Source organism: Hippichthys cyanospilos, chromosome 6, assembly GCF_059441005.1.
Source record: "Hippichthys cyanospilos isolate Australia breed blue-spotted pipefish chromosome 6, RoL_Hcya_1.0, whole genome shotgun sequence".
Taxonomy (NCBI): domain Eukaryota; kingdom Metazoa; phylum Chordata; class Actinopteri; order Syngnathiformes; family Syngnathidae; genus Hippichthys; species Hippichthys cyanospilos.
Genome location: NC_142374.1, coordinates 5,884,425 through 5,907,631, shown reverse-complemented (window position 1 = coordinate 5,907,631; position 23,207 = coordinate 5,884,425). Strand labels below are relative to the sequence as shown.

The following is a 23,207-nucleotide window of genomic DNA, read 5'->3' as shown; positions in this document are numbered from 1 at the left end:
CAATTTGCAAATAAATAAGTCTTGCTAATCTTGACTTATTAGTCAGTCTAAAGGCTGTTCTGTCCTAAACGTCTCACCAATCTTTTTTAAATTGAGAACTACTTCTTTGTTACTGGGTGAGATGAAAGGCTACCAGTTTAATGTACACTTGAAAACGCCACAATGCTCTATCCCCTTTAAGCAATTTGCAGAACAGGCCTGTGGGTTATTCAGGATCTGTGGGGGCTACCTTGTGCCCGTACACATCGAGTTGGTGACCACTGGTCCAAAGCACGTCTCTCTCTCTCTCTCTCTCTCTCTCTCTCTCTCTCTCTCTCTCTCTCTCTCTCTCTCTCTCTCTCTCTCTCTATATATATATATATATATATATATATATATATATATATATATATATATATATATATATATATATATATATATATATATATATATATATATAAATATAAGTCTTTGCTTTAGTGATGGATAATCAAATCAAGCAAGGGACAAATCATTTTGGGTGCACTGACTTACTACTTTGAGAAAGAACTGTTGCTTTGACAAATGGATAAACTGTTGTGGAACAGACATGAACTTTTTCAAGTGATCACTGATGTTTTGGTGAACCATATAGATTATATCTTGCAAAAGAAAATGAAAACAAAGGAGTCAAAGCAATTGAGAAGGATCTTTGTAATTTTGGTAGTACTAACTCTTTATACTTGTATGAGAAATAGATCTATTTTGAAGCATGTATAAAGGGTGGGCCTGTTTATTTGTGATTTTCTTTTACCTCATTTATGCATTTCAATAACGTACAGTTGATACTACAAGTATTGTCATGTGTAACTTTTCAGACTGTGGCAAACAGAAAAAAGAATATAAAGTGATTTTTTTGTAAACTGTGGCAAACTGAAAAAAAGCCAGAAAGCGTTTTTGCATTTAGAAACGGGTTTCAAAAAACAATTTGAAGTATGTTTTTGTAAACTGTTTAATTTGAAAAATCACGTTTTAAAATGAATGTACTAAAATTAAGGTAACATTAAATGAATTGAAGATTAAATGCCGAGTTTGGTCACCGTTCCATTTTTGGAAAGGACTCGTCTACAATCTAGTGGTCAGAGTGAAAAGTGTTGCGACATCAACGCAGGACTGCGCCTCTTCTGACCAACAGTTTTTCATGCTAATAACGTAAAAGCATAATAAATGTAGACTTATTCAACTGTGCGCTAATCATTTCAGTGAGTGCTGTCATTTCATGTGACATACATTATTGAATAAAAATAATAATAATTGCAATTTACCCCCATCAAAAAGATTTGACAAAATACTCGTACGCATTTGCTATTGTTTTTACAAAACGAACAACATTTTAAAAATTATTTTATAGAAGCTGTCTACCTGAAAACAAACAAAAACTATTTTCTGTCAGTTGGGATTCTGAGCTGGGTCACTGTACTGAAAAAGAGTGGCGTGACAGGACCGAGGGAGACTCGGTGGGTGATCCGGTAGGAGGAGACAAATCTTCCGCGCTTTTACAGCACCAAACCGTCCAGAATACAGTCTGTCGATCCTTCTATGTTGATTGTATAATATCACGACGGCTGTAAAACAATGCCTATTTAACTCGTCGTCTTGGTGAGGACAAAAGGTAACACTCGGCGTTACTGGAGCGCCTCATCTATGCATTGGAGTCGTGAGCCCCAGCTCACCGGCTCCAGCCATGGCGGCCAGGCAAACTGCCGCTGGCGGCGGTGACAGAACGGACGGTGAAATGGGAGGTAATTAACTTGTTTATTACAGTTTTTCCCCCCCATGTATCATCCTCCGTTCAGGTTAAAAATTTGGAACTGGCATATGTTTGTTGAGCATGACAAGCGTTGTCGTTTACGCGTGTTTGTTCCGCAACGGATGACCGCAACTTTGAGCTATTCCCAAAAGTAGGTCAGTAGATCAGTAGAGCAAAGTCGTCCGTTCCGACTCTTTATGCAACGCTTCACTATATTTGATATTTCTAAAGTATAGTGCTGCTTAAAACCGTGTCGGCATGCCAATCGCCATTAATACATTTAAAATCAAAGGCAAGCGGTTTGCACGAGCAGCCCGAAAAACAAGTAAAATCAAGCGAATGTTAGCTTAGCATTGCGGTGAGGCCTCTTCTACGATTCTCAAAAGTGCCCGTTTTAGCGTTTATATCGACACGTTAGAAGCATATGTTAGTGCTGACACTACGGTCTCGTTGTATTTAAAATGCCACTACTGCTAACCTTACAGTTAAGGCGTTTGCGCTATCAAATTAATTGTTTGTCCTCTTTTACTCTCTTCGTTATTGGCAGTGTCAAGCGACCGGCTTTAAGTAAGTAAAAACACAACGTATTATCATTCGTGGAAAACTGTGTCCCTTCTTGCTGCTGATTGTCCCTACATGTCTAAAATGCGTTCACTGTCCAGTTTTATAGTGAAAGTTGAAAACAACATGTCAGGACCGACGGAAAAATAAAACATGACGTGTTCAGATCTCCTTAAACTGAAATGGTATGGTCCGTGTACTGCATTCCATTGGAAACGTTGTACTGTTCGCCAGTATTCGTTGTTAAACCGACATCGAGTTAAAATTTGCCAACCTTTGGGAAACAACCTGTTTGTTTTAATTTGTAAGTTTTGATTTGTAAGGAACATGCCTTTTTTCCAACAAATACCTTGTGGACATCTGCTACTGTTTGAGGCTAGATATAAATTATGTACCTGCTATACGAATTATGAAAATAATAAAAATAATAATAATACAAAGGTAGAACAAGATACATAGTCATTTCCAAGGCTGTCCCAAAATATTATGTGCTGTTGTCCAAATTAAAAATATTAATATTTCTCACTACATTTATGATAAACAAGATGAAAATAAACTTTTCCAAGTGAGCAGCTAAATTGTGTGTGCAAAGCATTAAACGTGTCTCAGTTTGTTCAGCTCCGAGCATATTGGGAGAATTGTCAGTCACAATTGTAACATTATTTATTTATTTCGAATGTTTGTGAATGGGCATGGGGCAATATCACTATCTGACATTATCATAAGATAACCTAGGGCAAAAATATCACATACTGAAATTACAGCTTTGAAGTATATAATTTTAAAATCTTTTGGGGTAAATGGACATTTTTCTAGATTATGTAAACGTTTCATTCATAGTATAAATGCACAACAATATTTTGAAAGACGACTGATTTGAAATTAACTACCATCGGGTGATAGTAGATTATTTCTAATCAATCGTTCAACCATGTGTGAATTCTATCATTTTATGTCAAAGAGAGTCGATTTCCCCCTTAATGTCTGACTGTCAGTCTTGCATTGGTGCCGGCTCGTTTCCCTCAGTCGTCTTTGTTGCGACGGGGGAAAAGTTCGATTGGTTTGCCTTCTTGACCCACACTTTAGCTCGATAGACTGCTCGCGTCCTACCTCAAAAGTTATCCAATATAAAGCTCAATTGAAAGTAGCATCAAACCAGCTATTGGCTAAGGCAGCCAAAGAATGTGTCACCCCCCCCCCCCCCCCCCCTCCTCCCCCTTGCAGGCTGCATTTGCCTCGTGTGAAACAATTGTTTTGCAAAGCCCCTACAAAAAGAATGAAAACGTTGCGTCCGAAATTCGCATGTTGAATTGAAATTATGCGTCCCACGGCATAAATTATGCATCAGGGACGCAGATACGAAGGTGGTGCGTAAAACAGCACTTCAAAATCAAAACTTCTTCTGTCTCTCGTTCCCTCTGGTGGCGAGTGAAAAAAAAATATACTGCTGATAAGCTACACTGGACTATAAGCCACAGGGTTCAAACTGTGAGAAAAACATAGTGGCTATAGTCCGAAATTGTAAAAAAAACGGTACGGTAGTTGGTTGGGATACTATGTTCCATGACAATATATAAAATAATAGTTGACTGAGTAGTATGTTCTACAATAATCGGGCTTGTACTGTATTCATTTAGTTACAGTTCAGTAAACAGTGCATGATGTCACTGTGCTCTATACAAAATGTTGTTTAATGAGTAGAAAAGAGTCAAGACGATTATAGAAAATTACCATCAATTTCATGCAATTTTAACGGAAAAAAAAGATCCTCCAAGTCTTCCAAATGATCTTTTACTGCTTTAATGAAGGTTTTATTTCTCAAAAGTACAAGTGGTTTTGTTTACTTGGTACTGGTGACTGCTCATTGCATGTTCATGATTTGGCATGATGGTGAGCAGCGGTGCACCCAAAGGCAGGGAAGCGAGTTGAGCTAAAAAAAAAAGATGTTTAATAAAAAGAGAGGACCAAAAATCAGGGTGCCAAACAATAAAGTAACAACCTAAAGGACATTAATAACAAGCGCGCGAACAAAGGGAGATGAAAAGACTTACCTTTGCGATGTCAGGCAACTTTGGCATGGACTTGGACAAAGAGCAAAATGACGTGTGACAATGACCCAACACTAACTGAATGCAAAGTCTGATTTAAATAGACAACAGACTCCTCCACAAGGAAATGCGAAACAGCTGAGGAGGAACAAAAGGCAGAGGAAGTTGATTAAATGACACAAGGAGGGCAGGTACACATACAGGTTAGGGTTAGAAACAAATCATGCTAATGAGGACCAATGCGAGGGATACCGAATGAGAGTAAGACACAAAGAACTAAAAATAAACCCACTACTTGAAATGACCAAAATCCCCCAAAACAGAAAACCCAATCCGAGCCCACAACAGAAACATGACAATAAGTGGTATCGATTGGAACATCTCTAGATTCAGGTAATGTTTTGCACTGTAACTTAATAGTAATAAGCATGTTGCTCATAATTTTGCACAGTAAGGAAGTGTTTGCAAATGTCTTGGATTTTAAAAAAAAAAGTCATTTTGGACAACAGAAATGAGCAAGCATTTACTGTTGAGGGCCTGAAACTGGTGATTTGGACACAAACAAGATATCTAGACAATTCATTTAATTCAAAATAGTTAATTTGATAATTTGTTGTTGATTAATCAACTAATTGTTGCATGTGCAGGCAAAATACTGTGGATTTTTGTGTAAACGTCCTACCCTGTGTTAACCATGTTACCTGACCAAGTGAGCTTGTGAAGTCGTAGACAGCTGGTAGAACTTAAGTACAGCAGATGTTCATTCAAGGATTTAATGAATGAGTGTTTTAATGAGCGCACAAGGTAGTGGCCAGGATTATGCACGCCAGGATGCTGAGCCATTCCTGTAACTTGGTTATCTAGTAGATGATCAGTTAATTGCTATTTGGGTCACAGTGTGGAAAAGAGCTAATAATAGATGCCATGGATATCTGCTGCATTTGGTTTATCTCATGCTGTTCTCTCATGTTTGACGGAGTAACTTCAAAGCCATGGTAGAACATGCTTTCCAAATGCATGCATAAAGTTAAAACTAGGGGAGGATAATTCAGTAACCCGATATACATTCTTATTGGAGGTTTTTTGTATTTCACTGCATTATCATGAAGTGCTAGATGTATGTACTAGATGAATGCTGTGTGAACACCTACTCTGATATTTTACATGGACTAATTTCTCAGCTATAATGACATTTTAGCCAGTAAGAAGCGTTTGTAGAAAAGGCAACATATCAGGGGAAACATCTGAAATCTAAACAGTAGGTTTATGCCACAACAGCTGTGAACATTTTCAGTGCCACAATCATCATATTCATTTTTAATTAATTTATTTCTGCAACCCCTGCCTCTAAATCCCCTGAACCGAGCATTACTCAGATGCCGTTTGTAATACAGTTTTTACTCTTTGGACACCTCTGTTGTAGAAAATGTCTGGGTGAATTGATTTGGGGGGAAAATAAGTAAACTGAGTACTGGTATGCGAGATTTAAAAAAAAAAAAATCTGCCTCAAAAGAGGAACAAGTTAGTGTATGCAGAGCGTCATGTGTAGCAAATGAGCGCCTCATCGACTGAAACGATGATTTAGTATCCTGCTGGCTCTGCCTCCTTGTCGTCTGTGGCCATTAAAATTCTCACGTGCAAGCTTTTCTCTCAACATATTTCCAACTGTATGGAATTTAAAATAGAGACCATGTGGAATTTGTTGAGTAGGTGGTCCTCAGTACTAAGCTATGGAAAGTAAAGTAGGTGCCCATTGTTAACAGCAGAACGGTAGGTTTAATGCAATTTCTAGTAAACCGAGGCTATCAGAACCCAATTGCGTTAGAGCAGTGATTCACAAAGTGTACCCTAACAGTTACTGTACATCCACCTTAAGCTTGTTCTCCCCCGCAGAAGATGTACTGGTTGAGGAACACCAAATGAATTGCGTCCCTCTGCCCAGCCTGATGACGCCATCCTCCATGGTTGGCATGTCTTTGAGCATGGAGATGCCCCGGAAACGAAAAGGCAGCGTGGACAACCAGTAAGTAAGCCTGCTGTTGATTCATTTAACTCTTTCAGTGTTAACTGTTATCGGAAAAGGCAACCCCGAGAGTGCCTGCCAATTTCGAGCATTTTCACTCATTTTTCAAGGCCGACAGTGTATTGTCTGATCGTCTTATGTTGGGGGTAGGCAACCCTGTTCCTAGAGAGCCACATACCTGCATGTTTTGGATGTCTCTCTCTATTATATCACACCCGATTCAAATAATCTGCTCATCAACAAGCTCAGCAGAAGCCGGATAACGATCCTGATCATTTGAATCAGGTGTTTTTTAGAAGTGAGATCAAATACATTCCGCGTATTACTTACTATAGTAATTCATTGCTACTGTATTTACTCAATATAAAAAATGCGCCCGTGGCTAATTAATATGGTAATTTTTTCATGTGTATTACTTACGTCAGCACAAGAGGGGGATCAGCAAGAGACGAAATCACTGCAAGAAGTCTGTAAGTTTAGCGACAACAAGGTGTAAAAATATTGCTTTGAATTGACTTAAGGTGCAACTCCGAGATGGATATCAGAAGGTTATTGGCCCGCAGCAGGGGTAAAGCAGCAAGGAATGAAGAAGGTAAATGAAATCCAAGCTAGCTAGGCATCACATGTCTGTCCTAAGTTCATGCTACGTAAAGCTAACCATATTCATTTGCTGTACGAGCTGTCGGGGGAATTTGCTACTGTATTAACTCGACATAAACAATGCGCACATGGCAAATTAATATTGTATTTTTTTTTTAACTTGTAGTTGCATGAAACATAATGCTGCTTATGGATCATTGGCTCAGTGTAGATGATCATTTTGAGAATGCAGCATTGAGCTAGTGTTAGTTGACAGATCTAGCAACTGAATTAGGGATGTCAAATGGTTCTGGCCCACAAATGGGTTTAAACCACGAGATAATGTTGTGAAGTACAAAAATGAGTTGAATTTTTTGATAAATGGTTTATGATTAATAGTAATGTTCATATTTAATTCTTAACAGTGATGTTGTACTTGCGTTATTATGGACAGTATTAAAAATTAATAATAAATTAGAAGTTTTTGTTTTAAAGGGCTGATTTTATTTGTCCAGCCCACTTGGGAATAGATTTTCCTTCATGCGGCCCGCAAGCTTTAACTAGGTTGACACTCCTGCTATGGATGGTGCAGTGGTTCTCAAAAGGTCAACTTTCAGGAGGAAAAACATTTTTCCTTATCATCAAGTTGTGGGCCGTATACATATATTTACTTTGACATTAGTTAATATCTGTTGTTGGTTTTTGCTCGTGTCTTGTGAATGCAGTTTGAACCTTGGACTTACTTTGTCCTTTTTATTGCGTAATTTTTGGGACACCAAACATTTCTGTTGGTACCCATAGTTTTTGTAGTATTATGAGTCTCAACGGACTCAGCGATTTTCAGAGGTAAAATGAGCACTAATGCATCTGTGTTTTTCTAAACCCAATACTGTACTTGATTTTTGTGTGAAAATGTGTAACATTTTCCTGGATGCAAGCGGACATTACCTCAGACTTGATGGGCCTGAGAGAAGTTTAGAGCAGGTTAGCCCTTCCCTCTGTTATTTCTAGAAGGTTCTGGGTCTGGAGCTCTGTGGATATCAGTGGAGCCGCAGGTGAATTCACTTATCTGACAAATCTGTCTCGGCTTAGCTGAATTCGCTATCCGAATCTCGCTAGATGACGTTAAATGTTATACTACATCACAAACCATTCCCTGGCTCTCGATGACGTAGACGCACAAGTCAGTTTTCATCCACCACTTCTCAGAATCCACTCCATATTCATTTGGCCTATACCATATAACATACTTTGCTTGGTAGCTTGTGAGCGGATTTAAACCTAACCTGCGTTTTTGTCATTCTTTCTCCGGCCCCCTTGTCCTGTCGAGTCCCCCCCACACACACACATACACACACACACAGTGCTCAGTTGGCTTAATATTAACAAGAGCGCTTGAGTGTAATTTATCCATTCATTAAAAAAAAAACACATAGTTGATGAGACTGGTGAGAATTTTCATCCAGGGCACTGAAAGAGTTAATATGCGTTAGTCAAATTGAAGACAGTTTTGCTTGTTGTTACTATTTCTTCATTTTTTTTTAGGGAAACAAGATTGACCCCCACCATCAATGCAGATATGGAAGACGACCAAAATGAGTATGTGTTGCAAGCACGTGAGCGTGCTTTTGTAAATAAGTATGTTTATGAATGTGTGTACAGTACAATAGTACTATCTGCATTATACTAACATTTCTGATACGAGTTTTTCTAAAAATTTTGGTGGCTAAAAGCAACTCTTTTATTTAAGTATAATATTCAATATTTGGGCTGCTAACTGATAGTTTGACAAATATGCAAAACAACATTGATTTGAACAGGATATATACTGTTCTCGGACTGAACAATTAATTGTATTTGCAGACACTGCTTTCAAATTGTGTTTTCGATGATGCATGAATAAAAAGAAAAGCAGGCAAAAATGATGGTAACCCTAGAAATTATTGAAAATGATTTGCCCTTAGGAACCTGCTAAACTAAGGTGTGTTTCGTGAATTAGTATGAAAGGTGTCTCCAGATTAAGTCAGTCTTCCTATATGAAGTTTGGTCTCCAGTCACTGCTGTTAAGTGACCAGGTGTTTACCACAATAAACATGGACTAAATATATTAGTATGTATGATATTTAAAATCACAACCTTTTTTTTAATATATTTTTCTGCAGCTCGGATGGAGAGGATCAACATGCCAAAATGAAATGTTTCAGGTACTCAACACCACTTTTTACTCCACATTAAATAAAAATGTAGAATGTGCCATTGAATTAAAGAAGGAGACTAAAACAACAAGTTTGCCTTTGCAGAGAGCCACACAGCCAAATAGAAAAAAGAAGACGGGACAAAATGAACACGCTCATTGACAAGCTCTCCGACATGATTCCAACATGTAACCCAATGTCTCGGAAGCTGGACAAACTCACTGTACTCAGAATGGCTGTGCAACACCTAAAATCCCTCAGAGGTACACGATATTACTTAGAACCACCAGTGGCGGTCCGTGCATTTCAGTGATGTCTTACTCGAATAAATACCTCTCATAATACCATCATTTATGACACCATGGCTGGAGAAATCATATACAGACGCACACATACGCATTACTGAGCGTTGCATCATCTTAATCTGTACAGCACAGGCTAGTTTCCTGGAACAAAACTTAATTACTGTAAGTCCCCAAATATCGGGCGCATTTTTTTCCCCAAAAAATGAGGGCCAAAAGTATGGGTGCATCCTATAAACTTTAAGTTAAAGATAAGAAAAATATATTGACAAAATTTAAGGGAAGTTGCATCTGTTCTGACGTACAGACGTGTGTGTGTATATATGCGTGTGTGTGTATACACACACACACACACACACACACACATATATATATATATATATATATATATATATATATATATATATATATATATATATATATATATATATATATATATATATATATTATGTATGTTGTTTTTCTAAACATCTCTTGTAAAAATACATTTCAAATGTGCAGAAAGTATTCTTTTTGGAAACAAAGTTTTCAACCCCCCCCCCCCCAAAAAAAAAAAAAAGAAGCACACAGTTTTTGCTTTCACTTTTATGAGAATTGCTCATGAAATTGGATAATTTAGCCTGCATAAATGATCTTACAAAATACCCACGGATTTCAGAAGGGACTGATAATAAAGGAATGAAGAGTGAAGTCTTTGAATAGGATTTTCAGGTATCCGATGTGTCATGTTGTGGCTATGTCTCATTCCAGGCCCACCTGCAATTAAATAAAAATCAGTGATAGAGACTATATGAATATTTAAATTGAATACTTAAAAAAAAAAATAACTAAGCTATTTGCTTTAAAAACAGCACATTGTAAACATATACGCCCATACAAGAAATAGTAACTATAAAATGTGTAGAAAAATTCTGAACCATCCAAATAAAGTAGGTGCTGTCTGCTGTGATTACAGAAAGGTGGCAGTAATGCCCCAGGTATTGAGTTCCCCAGCACTCTGTATTGCGGAGGAAAGGAACATATCAGTCCTTACAAAGCTCTTCTTATAAGTCAATGATAAGTCAAGATCTTCCTCTCCTGACCAAAAGCTTTCAAAAATTCTTTTGAAAAGTCAAGATCTTCCTCTCCTGACCAAAAGCTTTCAAAAATGCAGGATTATTGCAAGCCATTGAAGGGCATAAGACAAAACTGAAAGAGCCTAATTCAATAAGATCCAAAAAAACAACGGATGCACTAGTGTATGCTCACACATTCTTACTAGATTGTGTGCAGCAATGGCAACAGGTGAAAGTGATTGAGACCTTTGTATTTCAAAGTGGTTTTTGTCATTAGATGGTTCTGAAACTTGGATACAGCAAACCCCAAAAACTTAGAGGCTAGCACCGTTTGATATCGGGTTCTGAAATTACCCAGACGTTAAGAAAAAAGTTCTCTTTTGGAATGATGTCAAATTTCAGGTTCTGCGAGCTCTTTTTCTGACACCAACTACAAACCTTCATTCTTGCCTGATGAGGAGCTCCAACATCTTATCTTAAAGGTAAAAATACCTGTCTTGACGGCGTCTGACTTCATTGTCACTAACTTGATGTGTTTTATTCTAATTAGGGGTGTTCCGATCTATGTTTTATGCTGCTCATTGTGATACCGATCACCTCTGAATGGTTATGAGTGGGCTGCAGGCTGCAAAGTACATGCTGCAGGAGATTGGTTTTTGAGTGATTTGGCAATGAAAGACATTGATCGGTGTATTTTAATAGCATACTTCTCCACATAAATCGATCAATCACGATTTCTCGCTGATCGATCGGAACACCACTAATTCTAATTCAGGGGCTTCGGTGCTTTTCAAATATAATGTAAAATCTTCTTGACAATTTTATCACAGTGGCACACCACACCCTTCAGATTTTCTCTTTTTTTTGTTGTCGGCAGGCTGCGGATGGGTTCCTGTTTGTAGTCAGCTGTGATCGCGGAAAAATTGTTTTTGTCTCTGAGTCCATCATGAAGATATTAAATCATAGTCGGGTAACACTTGTTTGTTTTGTTTTTTTTACATTTGGTTTTATACATATTTTTAGTTGTTTATTTTTGTAACTAACTGCAGCATGTGAATCTGACACACTAGATGGGACAAAAGTGCTCATCAACCAGCAACCACATAACGACCACAATAATATAAAGAATCCAGTATAGGAGCAGCATCAAATTTTTGCATGTTGTTTGTGTAATATGAGTTTGGTTTTGATGATGCTGTACAGTGTTTGCATCACTTAAAACACACAAACATTGCTGATGACTAATTGATATTATTAAAAATGACAATTTTTTTTCAAAGTCAGAAAATAAAATGTATCCCCTACGTTGTATAAACATACTTAAGCAAGTCATAATGTAGTGCAAGGCTTGACTGTGACCGATTCACCTGTAAGTGCGTCCCAACTTTGCAATGGACGCTGGTAAAAAAATTCCTCCAGTCGCATGATGCGAGTGTGCTGTTTAACTAAAATATGATTATGTTAAATATAAATATGGTGATGCATGTATTACATATTGATATAGTTATTTATGTGATGCAACAATCTCACGTCACATGCCAACTTATTGTTGCAAAGGTCAAGTTAAAAGGTAACACACCAAATAATACATGGACTCATAGCCCTTCATAGCTGTGGTTGCGGAGTGGCTAGCTTGAGTCCTCATGACTCCCGTTTTTATTGCCATCACACCGCCACCAACAACTGCAACAGTAACTGCTTATATTTACAATTCCTAATCAAGTAACTAGACTTGTATTTTCTATTATGGTGGTTGGTATGCCATTGAATTAAAAAAAAAAAAAAACATAGGTATTATCTATTGAATTTGAACTTTTACCAAAAAAAAAAAAAATGGAGCACTTTAAAATTAAACATGTTAAACAAGCGCAAACACAGAACTATAATTGTATTCAGAGCCCTGGTAAGCAGTTGTATTTTCGTCAGTCAACCAAGCTTTAATGAGTTTCTACTTATCCCCTGCAATGTGTACGCTTCTTACTTGAAATAATTAACTAGAGTTTGCAAAAGATCACATTTATTTTTGTTTTACAATAGTTTTAACATTGTTACCAAAGTGTTATTGCGTACAGTAACTCAGAAAAATTCCAGATTTTTACCCCAAAATTAAGGGCGTGTCTTGTAGGCTTGCGCATCTTACATTTGGGGAATTACTGTATACAAAGTTATTGTTCAGTTCTGCCAGCTGATGTTTATTGTAGACATTTCTTATCTTCAGTCATTGTTTGAGCTTCACCTTTTGCTTGACTACAGTATGCAAATTGAAATGATTATATTTCAGCAAATGTGCTTATACTGGACCTCCCGATAATAAGTGCGCGACCAAACCCTGTGCTACCATTGCAAAGGTTAGTGTAGAGTACTGTAGTGCCTGATCAGTGTGTAGAAAATAAGTCTTTTACGCTGCAAATTAAAATGAATCCATAATTCATGTGACTTCCGTTAACAATTTTGGTTAGTTTATATTTTAGCTTTGGGTCATAAAATGGTATGGATTATGACTTTTTCCACACTATAATAGGCACCAGGTTAATTAGCTCTATCTTTTCCTTGCAGGTTGAGCTCATTGGACAGAGTTTTTTTGATTATGTCCACCCTAAAGACATAGGTAAAGTGAAGGAGCAGCTCTCAGCCTCAGAACTGTACCCACGGGAGCGGCTAATAGATGCAAAAAGTAAAACAGTATTTTCTTTTTCTCAAAGTATGAATGTGTGGAAGAACAGAGTTACGTGATATTGTCATATCCACAGCTGGTTTGCAGGTCCAGGCTGACCTACCAGTTGGTGCAGCACGACTGTGTTCAGGTGCCCGGCGCTCCTTCTTCTGTCGCATGAAGTGCAACAAAAACGTGGTCAAAATCGAAGATAAGGAATTGCAGGCCGGCACCTCCAAAAAGAAAGGTAGTGAAATGATACTGTCATCCTTGGCAGTCATTTAGAGAAATTTGGAATGACAACAATCTTACCTTTTTTTTTTTTTTTTTTTTTTCAATTATGATGGGAAGGCGACGAATCAAGAAGTACTATTATAGTTTAATTTGTATCTGTGTATAACTAGAATTGCAGAAGTACTGTACAGTCCACTGTACAGGCTACATGCGCAGCTGGCTCTCCAGCCAGCTGGAAGCGGAGGGCGAGGGCGACACAGACAATCAGGATAGCTCTCACTTCAGCTGTCTCGTCGCTGTGGGGCGCATACATTCCCACTCATCTCCCCAAGCAAATGGAGATTTCCGGGTCAAACCAACAGAGTTCATCACACGCTACACCATGGATGGAAAGTTCACCTTTGTTGATCAAAGGTAGAAGTCTTCCAGTTCTTTCCAAAATTTCTTTTGACTAACATTTAGGGATTATCCCCACCCCATCCCCCCATTCAAACATTAGTTATAGTACCTGTCTTCACCTATGAGCCTGTTTCAATTTCTTTAGTGCTAAATGTAGGTATTGTATACACTTTGGATTTTACATTGGTATTACGGGCAAGTGATTTTAAGGAGTTTTAACAAAGGATGACTCTTCACAGAGCAACTACAATTCTTGGTTACCTTCCCCAAGAATTGCTTGGTACTTCATGCTATGAGTACTTCCATCAAGACGATTTACCACATTTAGCTGACCGTCATCGAAAAGGTAAGTCAAAGCCCGTAGTAGTAATATAGCTATAGCCAAATTGGGATGAAGAATTATACAACAGTTCCTTTCTTCTAATCTTGACTGTTTCTTCCTCTTAGTGTTGCGAAGTAAAGTGAAAATAGAAACAAACCATTACAAATTTAAAACAAAATATGGGTCTTTTGTCACACTGCAAAGTCAGTGGTTTAGTTTTGTAAACCCATGGACCAAAGAAGTTGAATATATCGTGTCAACAAATACAGTCATATCGTAAGTAAACGCCTCACTTTCTGTTTAAATGTCAAATTGTAGATACTTCATCAAAATGTCATTTTTTTCATTACAGGCATGATCACAGTCGAACAGGTCAGTCAGGGAACAAGACTGAACAGTCTTCTAAGGCTTTAGGAGGTCAGTCAAAATGAGCTCTTATACTATGTTGTCACGATCTTTTAGGACTACACGTAAAAGCCTCATGCTTCTATGCTCATTTATTTTAGAGAATGGAAAGAAAACTCTTCCAACTATACCAGGCATCTCTGCCACACCTAGTTCAATGATATATGCAGGAACCATTGGGACTCAAATTGCCAATGAGCTGCTTGATTTTAACAGGTGAGGAGTCATAATAGTCTAAGTGTATGTTGTATCTTTTTTTTTTATGTTGATTTTTCGTTTTTCCTAACATCTTTGTTTGAAGTGTATGATTTAAGTTGACATTTTCTGTGCTGCTTTAGAATGAATTCATCGCCCTCCAGTGGTAATGCCAGCCCATTTAGTGTGCCCCTGGACAAATCTCCACTCACGACTCACAACCAAGTCAACAATGTGAGTGACTTTTATCTTCTTCATCCAAATTCAGTTTATATATTCAGTATATATATATATATATATATATATATATATATATATATATATATATATATATATATATATATATATATATATATAGTGTGTGTGTGCGTGTGTGTGTGTGTGTGTGTGTGTGTGTATGTATGATCAGTGTCATTCTCCATGTCGCTTCCACACACTACAGCAAACCAAATATCTTCAGAATAAGAACACATACATTAGGCTAGCTTAGCCTTCTTCGTATTTCTATATAAAACATCTTTTTACTTCTCTCTTAACTAACCAGTTCAAGTTTGAATTAAGCACTAAAATGCCCGATAAAAATGTAATGTAAAATGTTTTTGTAAGGTCTCGCAGGCGAACAAAGCTTTAACGTTCATTTTGTAATCTCTGACACTGACTAATAGCGGAGCGACTGGCAGAGTCATGCGCGCACACTTAACGCCATGTTGAGGAGGAGTTTTTGTCATAATGCGAAAAATATGACGTAAAGAGGGGACAAAAAAAACGTTGCGATTGATATCCGTAAGGATATATATATATATATATAAAAATAATCTCAAACAATCTTGAGCTAAACTTAATTTTTCCCTGAAAATTGGCTCCAAGATGTGCTGTGGCTTGAAGCACACCTAAATGTGGTGCAAGATTTACCCCTCAGGTCCTCAACTTGCAGATAAACCGGTGCGTTTGATACTGGCTTGAACATTTTCAGTCATCCTTTATTTGACGAGTATGAAAAGAGCATGTGAATGTAGCCCAATTTATGGATATTCTGAGAATGGATTTCCCATAACAAGATAATTATCATTTTAAGATCATTAAGTTTATGCGAAGACAAGACTAAAAATAATTTTGAACCTCTCTTCCATAATAGATGGTTGATGGGCCATATCCAGAGCAGAGCTTGGCTTCTATTTGACCTTGCCGTTGTCTTTTGCTGTCTAGGTGCCAAATGGAGACGCGACAGAAATGGAAATAGCAGAAAAATCCACCTCCGAAGGTGACCATCAGGGAGCTGTATTTTCTGGAGGGGAGACACTAATGGGTACACCTATAATCCTGTTCCTATCCAGTTTTAGGGCTGTAAACTCAGTATTAATTTATTGACGTAAGAATTGTGTTATGGAATTTAAAAAGGCAATCCGAATGCTGTTCCTTTTTCAGTGTTTTTAACCACACTTTCGTGTCATTGATAAAATGACAGTCATGTAAACATACCCTTTGAAATGGTGTTTGCAATCTAAATTATTTTCACCTCAAAGAGCTTGTTTTTTTTCTGTGAACCCAACACAGGGGACAACTCGCAGCTAGATCTTGACAGCGTTGAACCGGGCCTTGGCGGTCTTAGCAATGATGAAGCAGCTATGGCAGTGATCATGAGACTCTTGGAGACGGACTCAAACTTGGGTGAAGGTGAAGACTTTGAAGAGATGCACTGGTCCTTGTAAAATCCACGGCTGAAAGGCAAGAAAGACAGTGACAAAAATGCTCTGTCTATGTCTGCATTTTATTTATTCATCAATATTATACAGCGTGCTTTGTGAATGACTCTTTTTAACAGGGACCTGTGTCACCAAGGGTAATGAACGCCGGCTTTTATCTGGAGGATGTACATTTGTCTCCAAAGCCTTACCACAAACTGCCTGCCATGGAAAATGATCATTGACTGGTTAAAGACCAGTGAGGCCTCACACAGTTGACGAATCCGTTTTATCTAAAGGACATCGTCGAAACAAACAGTGCTTGAGTCCTGCTTAAGTTTTCCACCTACACTTGAACACGGGATGGGAGAGATGGAAAAATATGCACTGAAATGAGTTTTTGGGGTTTTCTTTTTATATACCGTATTGAACTGATAAAAAAATGGAGCAATTCTGCGCCAATGTTTGTGGACCTCGCCGTTCCCAGGTTTGCCTCGGGGCAAAATTTTTTTCCACTGTCCTAACTCCCTGCGGGTATGTGAACATTGCAGTGCCCACACGTGCAATTCATAACACTTAAAAATAGACATTGAGAGACAGTAGTTATGAAATCACCTCACATCCGTCTTAAAGCTATAACATAGTGTATTTATGAGTGTGATAATGTTAGAAGTGAATACTCAGGACTGATGGGGGGAAGCCATCTACTTTTAACATAGTCACACAGTTCTTAGCAGCTGTAGCAGTATTCCACATTTTACATTATTCCCCAATATTCTTAAACTTGAAATATATAAGTTCTGTTCACATGTGCAACTGTGTACCTACTTGTGGTCTGCTTTATAATAAGCAAAGTTTAGGTTTATATTCATGTTATATCAATGGCAGTCATTCATTCAGAGATTTAATGGATTATATTATGCAGTCACCGTGCATTCCATAAATGTTTTAAGTATGGCCCATTTTCCTCATAATTGTCAAGCCTGTTGTGGTACAGGTGAATTTCTTTTGCTGTACTGTGATCTGACATTTGAATGAGTCCTTCAGTTGGAGTTACCTCATGTTGTTTGGTCCACAGTTGACATTGCACACTATACCAGAATGGCTTGTGTGGCACATTGTGGGACTTGCTGAACTGTAGAGCTGTGGAACCCGATGGCCTTACATGGGTTCAAGTCTCAAATTGCAACAGACTAACAATAGATGTGCAAACTATTGTGGCAAAAGTATTTGGACACCCAGACATTACAAATACAGGGAGGAAGTCAGCCCCTGTGCAGCTATTACACTTTCAACTCTTAGGAATAAACTTTCTATTCTGGAGTCACTGATGTTGGACACGGGAAAAGCCCTGTTTGATCATAATGTTTTATTACAATTGTGTTTCATGTATTTTGAAGGCCAGTGTTTGTTCTTCCACACAAAACTCATGCAAGCATGCCATTATGGACCTTGCTGCGAGCACTGGGACAATTGTGCTGGAACTGGTTGGGGTCCCCCAAACTTTTATCATCAAATACAAATTAAACGATGGGGGGAGATTATTAAGGTTGAACACACAGGTCCAATCCACTCTTCGATAGTGTGGTATGTCTCGACTAGTGTTTTTGTTGTTGTTCTTTTTTTTTCAGTTGCATTTCAGTTTGTAAAAAAATTCTCCCGTTATCAAGAAAGGAATGCATGCAAAATATGTTACCCTATTAGGTGTTTAGTGTACACGTGTGCAGATGGAAGCCTTTTGTGTTTCAATTTATTGTGAAGGATATTATATATTATGATACATACTTAGTGTTTTTGTCCCATTCAGTCACTGAAACAAACCATAATTGCAATTCCCTGTATCCATACTGCCATTGTTCCACAGTTATCGTTTTGGGACTGTTGAAGGTTTTATAATAACCGCTATTTATGATTCGTGATGAATAATGTGTCCCCTGTCATATACTTGAAATACGAGGGGCCCAAAATCTGACCTCATGGACACTCCTGCTTTTGTCCAAAGTGCCTTTGGACATTTCCACTTTGACATGCAATAAGACAGTCTGTGTTTTGTTTTCGTGTGTGACACAGCTGACTGAAAGGAGGGCTACATGTATGATGTTCAAATACATCTCTGGATTCAACTTGACACCGCGTGGCATGTTAGACAGCTATGATTGAAATGAAGCAGGAGATGTGATTGGAGCTTCTATAGAAACTACCTGACCAAATTTGGAGAGCAGGGCAGTTTTTTTTCCACAAACAAGCTACTCAGATTATACATATAATGTTCATACTTCTTATTCAGTCACTGCACAGTTGTAGCGCTACAGTTCCCGTTTGATTTCTGCCTCCACCTAGGCTTTTTGTATGAGTGATCAATCTTGATGGGTTCATGTTTTACCTCTTAAGTGACACACCATGGATTTTGTTTGCTAAGTTTAATGTTTTGATTTTATCTCTTGTCTTTCCAGTTGCATGGTTCTTTTATAAGACATCATGATTGATTGGTACGTGTAAGCCATTATACAACTGACTGCCCCTGCACAGGACCTTTGAGCTTGAATTTGATGTTTGTAAAAACATGGTACTGTTTTCAGCCACGTCTTGCCACTCTTGAGTTAAGTCTCATGTTTGGCTTGAGAGGAAGTCCTTAACTGTATTTGTCTATTTCATACTGCTGCTGCAATTAACAAGTGTGGCATCTCTTACTAGGCCGTCTTGTTAATAAATGTTAGTTTACTAAACTCCCAAAATGACTCCTTTTTTTTCTTTTCCCAGCTTATCAGGAACTAAAATCCAGACACATTCAAATGTATAATGTACAGCTCCGGTACAACTACTGTATAGGTATTCTAAGCTTAGAACAGGAGGTACAACAATCCACAACTAACTAATTATCAAACATTGTTTTTGATAAACGTTTTGAAAGTTTTTTTTTTTATTTTGTCCTAAACCTCCGTTCCAGCTTATTAACATTACATTTTATCCTGATTTCTGTCTGAGTTGAAAGCAAATTGATCATCTTTGTTGACTCACAATAAACCATAATAAATATGCTTTTACTTTGGAATACACCGATCAACATTTTTGCCCATTTTTGGAGCTGCTAAGACCCAATCCAGCAACTGAATCATAAAATTGTTGGTGGAGTTTTACACAATCAATGTAAAGTAATGTCAAGTTTTTGAATGAAGCGACCGAAATTCTAATGTTTGCACCCCAACAACAAGCACATTATATACTTTTTTTTTTTTTTTTTGGTGTGATTTTTTTTTTAACTTATTTAAAAAATGCAAGTGCATTGAATCCTCCCACTTTGAACTTGAAATGTGGTGTTTTTTTTTTAATTGTAGAGAAATATCATGGAAGGTATTGGCACATTTATGGTACTGACAAGTTCATTCAAATGTAAGTAAAATGACAACAAAGGTTACTGCATCATGCTCTCTCCAACGACATCATTTTGAAATCAATTGAAATGCTCCATTTTCAAATCTGACTGTACATTCTTGAATTGTTTTATACCCCGTGTATTAAAAAACAAAAACAAAAGTATCATCTTTTGTGGAGAGATGCATCCCTATTTTCACCATCTTGCTCTCTGCAAAAAGGCTGACTCCACTCAGGTGAATAGCTTTTAATAATTTTCAGACACACTATCTAGTAAAGCAGTAGTGTCAGCTGTGATTTCTTGTTTAGATAGAAGCCAAGGCTCAACTGACTTGATTGCTTCACAGAATGGGCCAGTGTCACTGGAAAGGAAAGGCTAACATTTCAGTGGTCCAGGTAATGCCTTTTTGTGCTTTTGAATGAATGACATTTTTTTAAACTCCTAAAACCATAAAAATGTAAAAGAGGTACACATTGATTAGTATTATCTTCCAGGGTCACCAAAAAGCCTCGCCAGCTTTCTGCCTTGGCTATTTTCCTTTATTGGCATAACTTCAAAAACGTTTCGTCTAACTCTTCAACAATCAAGAAAAATATACCAGACACTGGTGAGCCTAAATGTAAACTGCTTTTTGTCTAATGTGGAGAAAGTGGTCCAAAATCATTTCACTCATCTCCAGGGTTGAATTATCTTTTCAACACACGTATGGTAATATCCCAGGTCGACTTTGGACATAGTTTTGGCCCATTAATTGGACTCTTTATTTCTTCGAAATAATTTACTTGCTTCATGTTTGAACATTTAGAAGATTCAACCTTTAATTCACAGAAATTTTAATTTAACGTATCAATGTATTATACCTGAAAAATGACATGAAAGTGGATCTAAAACATTCAGATATTTTTATAAAAAAAAATTGCATTCTAAATCATCATTTAAAACTATTCTGCTCCTAGATATAGAAATGTATATTTTGTGTTTTTTTGGCAGAATGTTTATTAATAAATGCCCAAGTGGACTCATTACACTTCATGAGTTTCAAAGGCATTTCTGCAATGTAACAACAGGCAAGGAATCAGCTGAGAATGCTGAAGAAATATTCCGCACACTGGACAAAAATGAGGTAAGAAAAGAGCAATTAACACACAGCTTTAAACTGGGATTATAACAACAACAACAAAATAAAAAAACTTGCTTGTTCCAGGATGGGTTGGTAGATTTCAGGGAGTATGCGATGGCGATCAGCATGCTTGTTGGAGGCTCAGAGCTCAGAGAGGCGACGCTGGTCCTTCAAGATCTTTGACCAAGACGGAGACGGTGCCATTATTAGGGAGGAAATGCTTGGCATTATGCAGGTGTGTACATGCGTGTGTGTGTGTTCTGTTTGTGTTTGATGTTATTCATATGTTCCCAGGCCGTTTATAAAATGAATGAAGCAGCAGGTTTATCTGAACCGAATCCCCTAACAGCTGAAGAATGCACTGACAAGATATTTGTGAGATTAGAGAAAAGACTAGATTAGACAAAGACAACAATGGTGAAAACATTTTTTTTCCCTCTTGTGTTTCTGCATACAGTGAATTTACTCTATGCAACGTCTACACACCCCACCCTGTTTGAAATTTTCCTCAATTTTGACATGTAGAAAACCTTATTGTGGATGTGGCTGTGTTCATAACAGAGCAAAACAAATTGCATTCAAATCCATTTGAAATGAAAGTCAGCACTCACCTTCCACCATGAAACGTGCCTCTGATGAACCCCAACTAAATTTGTGCTGTTCTAATGGGCTCAACGTGACGTTTTACCGTGTTACAAAATAATTTCCAAGATGGTAAATATATCATGGAATACGTGAAGACATTCATCAAGTGGAGAATACTGTATATGGTACTGTGAACTTACCAATAATTGGAGGACCCTCCAAAATTACCAAGAGGGAGGGAGAAAGCTGGCCAATAAGGCTCTGTAGGGGTCATCCTGCAACACTGAAGGAGCTGCAGAAAATTCTGGCCAGTGCTTGCTGTTCCAATCTCCTGTCTTGTTCATAAGCCAGCACAATTGGGTTGAGTGGTAAAATTGTCTTACAATGAAAACTATCCAACTCTGACTACATTACAGTCACAGTCACACTCTCCCAAATACATGTGGGAAACTCATTTTGCTCTCATGCAACTAAGTGAAATTTAACATTTTGGCTATGATTTCAAAAGGTATCTTTTGCACAAACACAGCACTGCTCATCACGCAAAGGACACCATGCTTACCGTGAAATATGTTGCAGGTGGCGGTATCATGCCTTGAGTTGTTTTTCTTCAGCTGAAATGGGGGCCTCAGTGGAGGGAATTATCAACAGCCCCACATACCAGTCCGTGAGCACAAAGTAGAAAGCCCAAATATGACAGGAAATGCCGAACAAGAACAGCTGGACTTTATTTGGGATGTACCAGGGGCATTTTAAATGGTGTATTTGGTTAACACATGAACACATTCACATGCATTATAAGACGATGTACACACTTTCACATATTGCAGTTTACGCCTGCTAGCTAAAAATTTTTTTTTTTTTCAATTGAGTTGTAAATGTGTTAGGTCACACTAATGGTAGAGAGGGTTTTGAAATAATACTTCCTTTTTTAAAATTTACATTCACAATTGTTTGACTATTTGGAGTCATGCTTGGGGTTATGTTTTTGATTAAAACACAGCTTTGGTCAATTTACAGTATACAATCATGTTATATGGTTTGGGGGTCATTAAAAAATGTTCTTGGTCTTTTTTTTCTTTTCCCCCAAGAATACAACATTGTATATATACAGTCATTTACATTGGCAAACCAGCAAGTAACATTTTTATGTTTGCAGGAGAACATTTACACATGGTGGTTGTAGATCCTGTTATCAGCTTATTTTTGGGTTGGGTTTTTTTTTTTGGACCATCCTTGTTATGTCTGCACCCATCATCAGTGTGGAGGAATTCATAGAGGGAGCACTGGATGATAACTGGATCAGAAAGATGCTGGAATGTGATCCCTGCAAAGTGAGGGTGGAGAGGCCCCAGAAGAGGGACTGGGAGTCTATTATTGATCTGTTTCTTTTTGTCTGTTCTCCTACTTTGGTTTGGAATTCCTAGATATTAATAATAATAATTAACAATAACAATAACTGGTTTTGTTATTATTATTAGTAGTAGTATAGTAGTAGTAGTATATAGTAGTAGTGTTGTTACGTAATTATTAATCATAATTATTATTTTATTAATATATGGCAGGGCACACGGGGACATTAATATTAATATAATGATAGATAGATAGATAGATAGATAGATAGATAGATAGATAGATAGATAGATAGATAGATAGATAGATAGATAGATAGATATGCTTATACAATTATTAAATTGTCTGGTATATA

At 37.5% G+C, this 23,207-nt stretch overlaps 2 protein-coding genes across 7 annotated transcripts; both read left to right on the top strand.

The window, feature by feature from the left end:
• The first annotated feature begins 1,456 nt into the window (after positions 1–1,456).
• On the top strand, positions 1,457–19,156 carry bmal2 (basic helix-loop-helix ARNT like 2). 6 transcript variants are annotated; one of them, XM_088416914.1, is made up of 18 exons: positions 1,457–1,760; positions 6,271–6,400; positions 8,525–8,578; positions 9,142–9,183; positions 9,280–9,437; positions 10,934–11,013; positions 11,409–11,501; positions 13,088–13,205; positions 13,282–13,431; positions 13,589–13,832; positions 14,057–14,163; positions 14,265–14,415; positions 14,492–14,556; positions 14,646–14,760; positions 14,883–14,973; positions 15,946–16,045; positions 16,294–16,464; positions 16,562–19,156. In XM_088416914.1, exons 1-17 carry the CDS (start codon positions 1,703–1,705, stop codon positions 16,446–16,448), a joined length of 1,911 nt encoding a protein of 636 aa, XP_088273040.1. In that variant the 5' UTR covers positions 1,457–1,702; the 3' UTR covers positions 16,449–16,464; positions 16,562–19,156. The 6 variants fall into 6 exon arrangements, with proteins under 6 accessions (XP_088273040.1, XP_088273044.1, XP_088273042.1 ...); XM_088416916.1 differs by lacking the exon at positions 1,457–1,760 and adding an exon at positions 4,464–4,580; XM_088416917.1 differs by lacking the exon at positions 1,457–1,760 and adding an exon at positions 4,470–4,568.
• A 1,621-nt stretch (positions 19,157–20,777) lies between these two features.
• On the top strand, positions 20,778–22,926 carry LOC148421966 (guanylyl cyclase inhibitory protein). Its single transcript, XM_088416578.1, is given in 5 exon segments — positions 20,778–20,917; positions 20,999–21,064; positions 21,066–21,149; positions 21,209–21,311; positions 22,751–22,926. Coding segments are annotated over 5 exon segments (561 nt in total). The 5' UTR covers positions 20,778–20,785.
• The last annotated feature ends 281 nt before the right edge of the window (positions 22,927–23,207 follow it).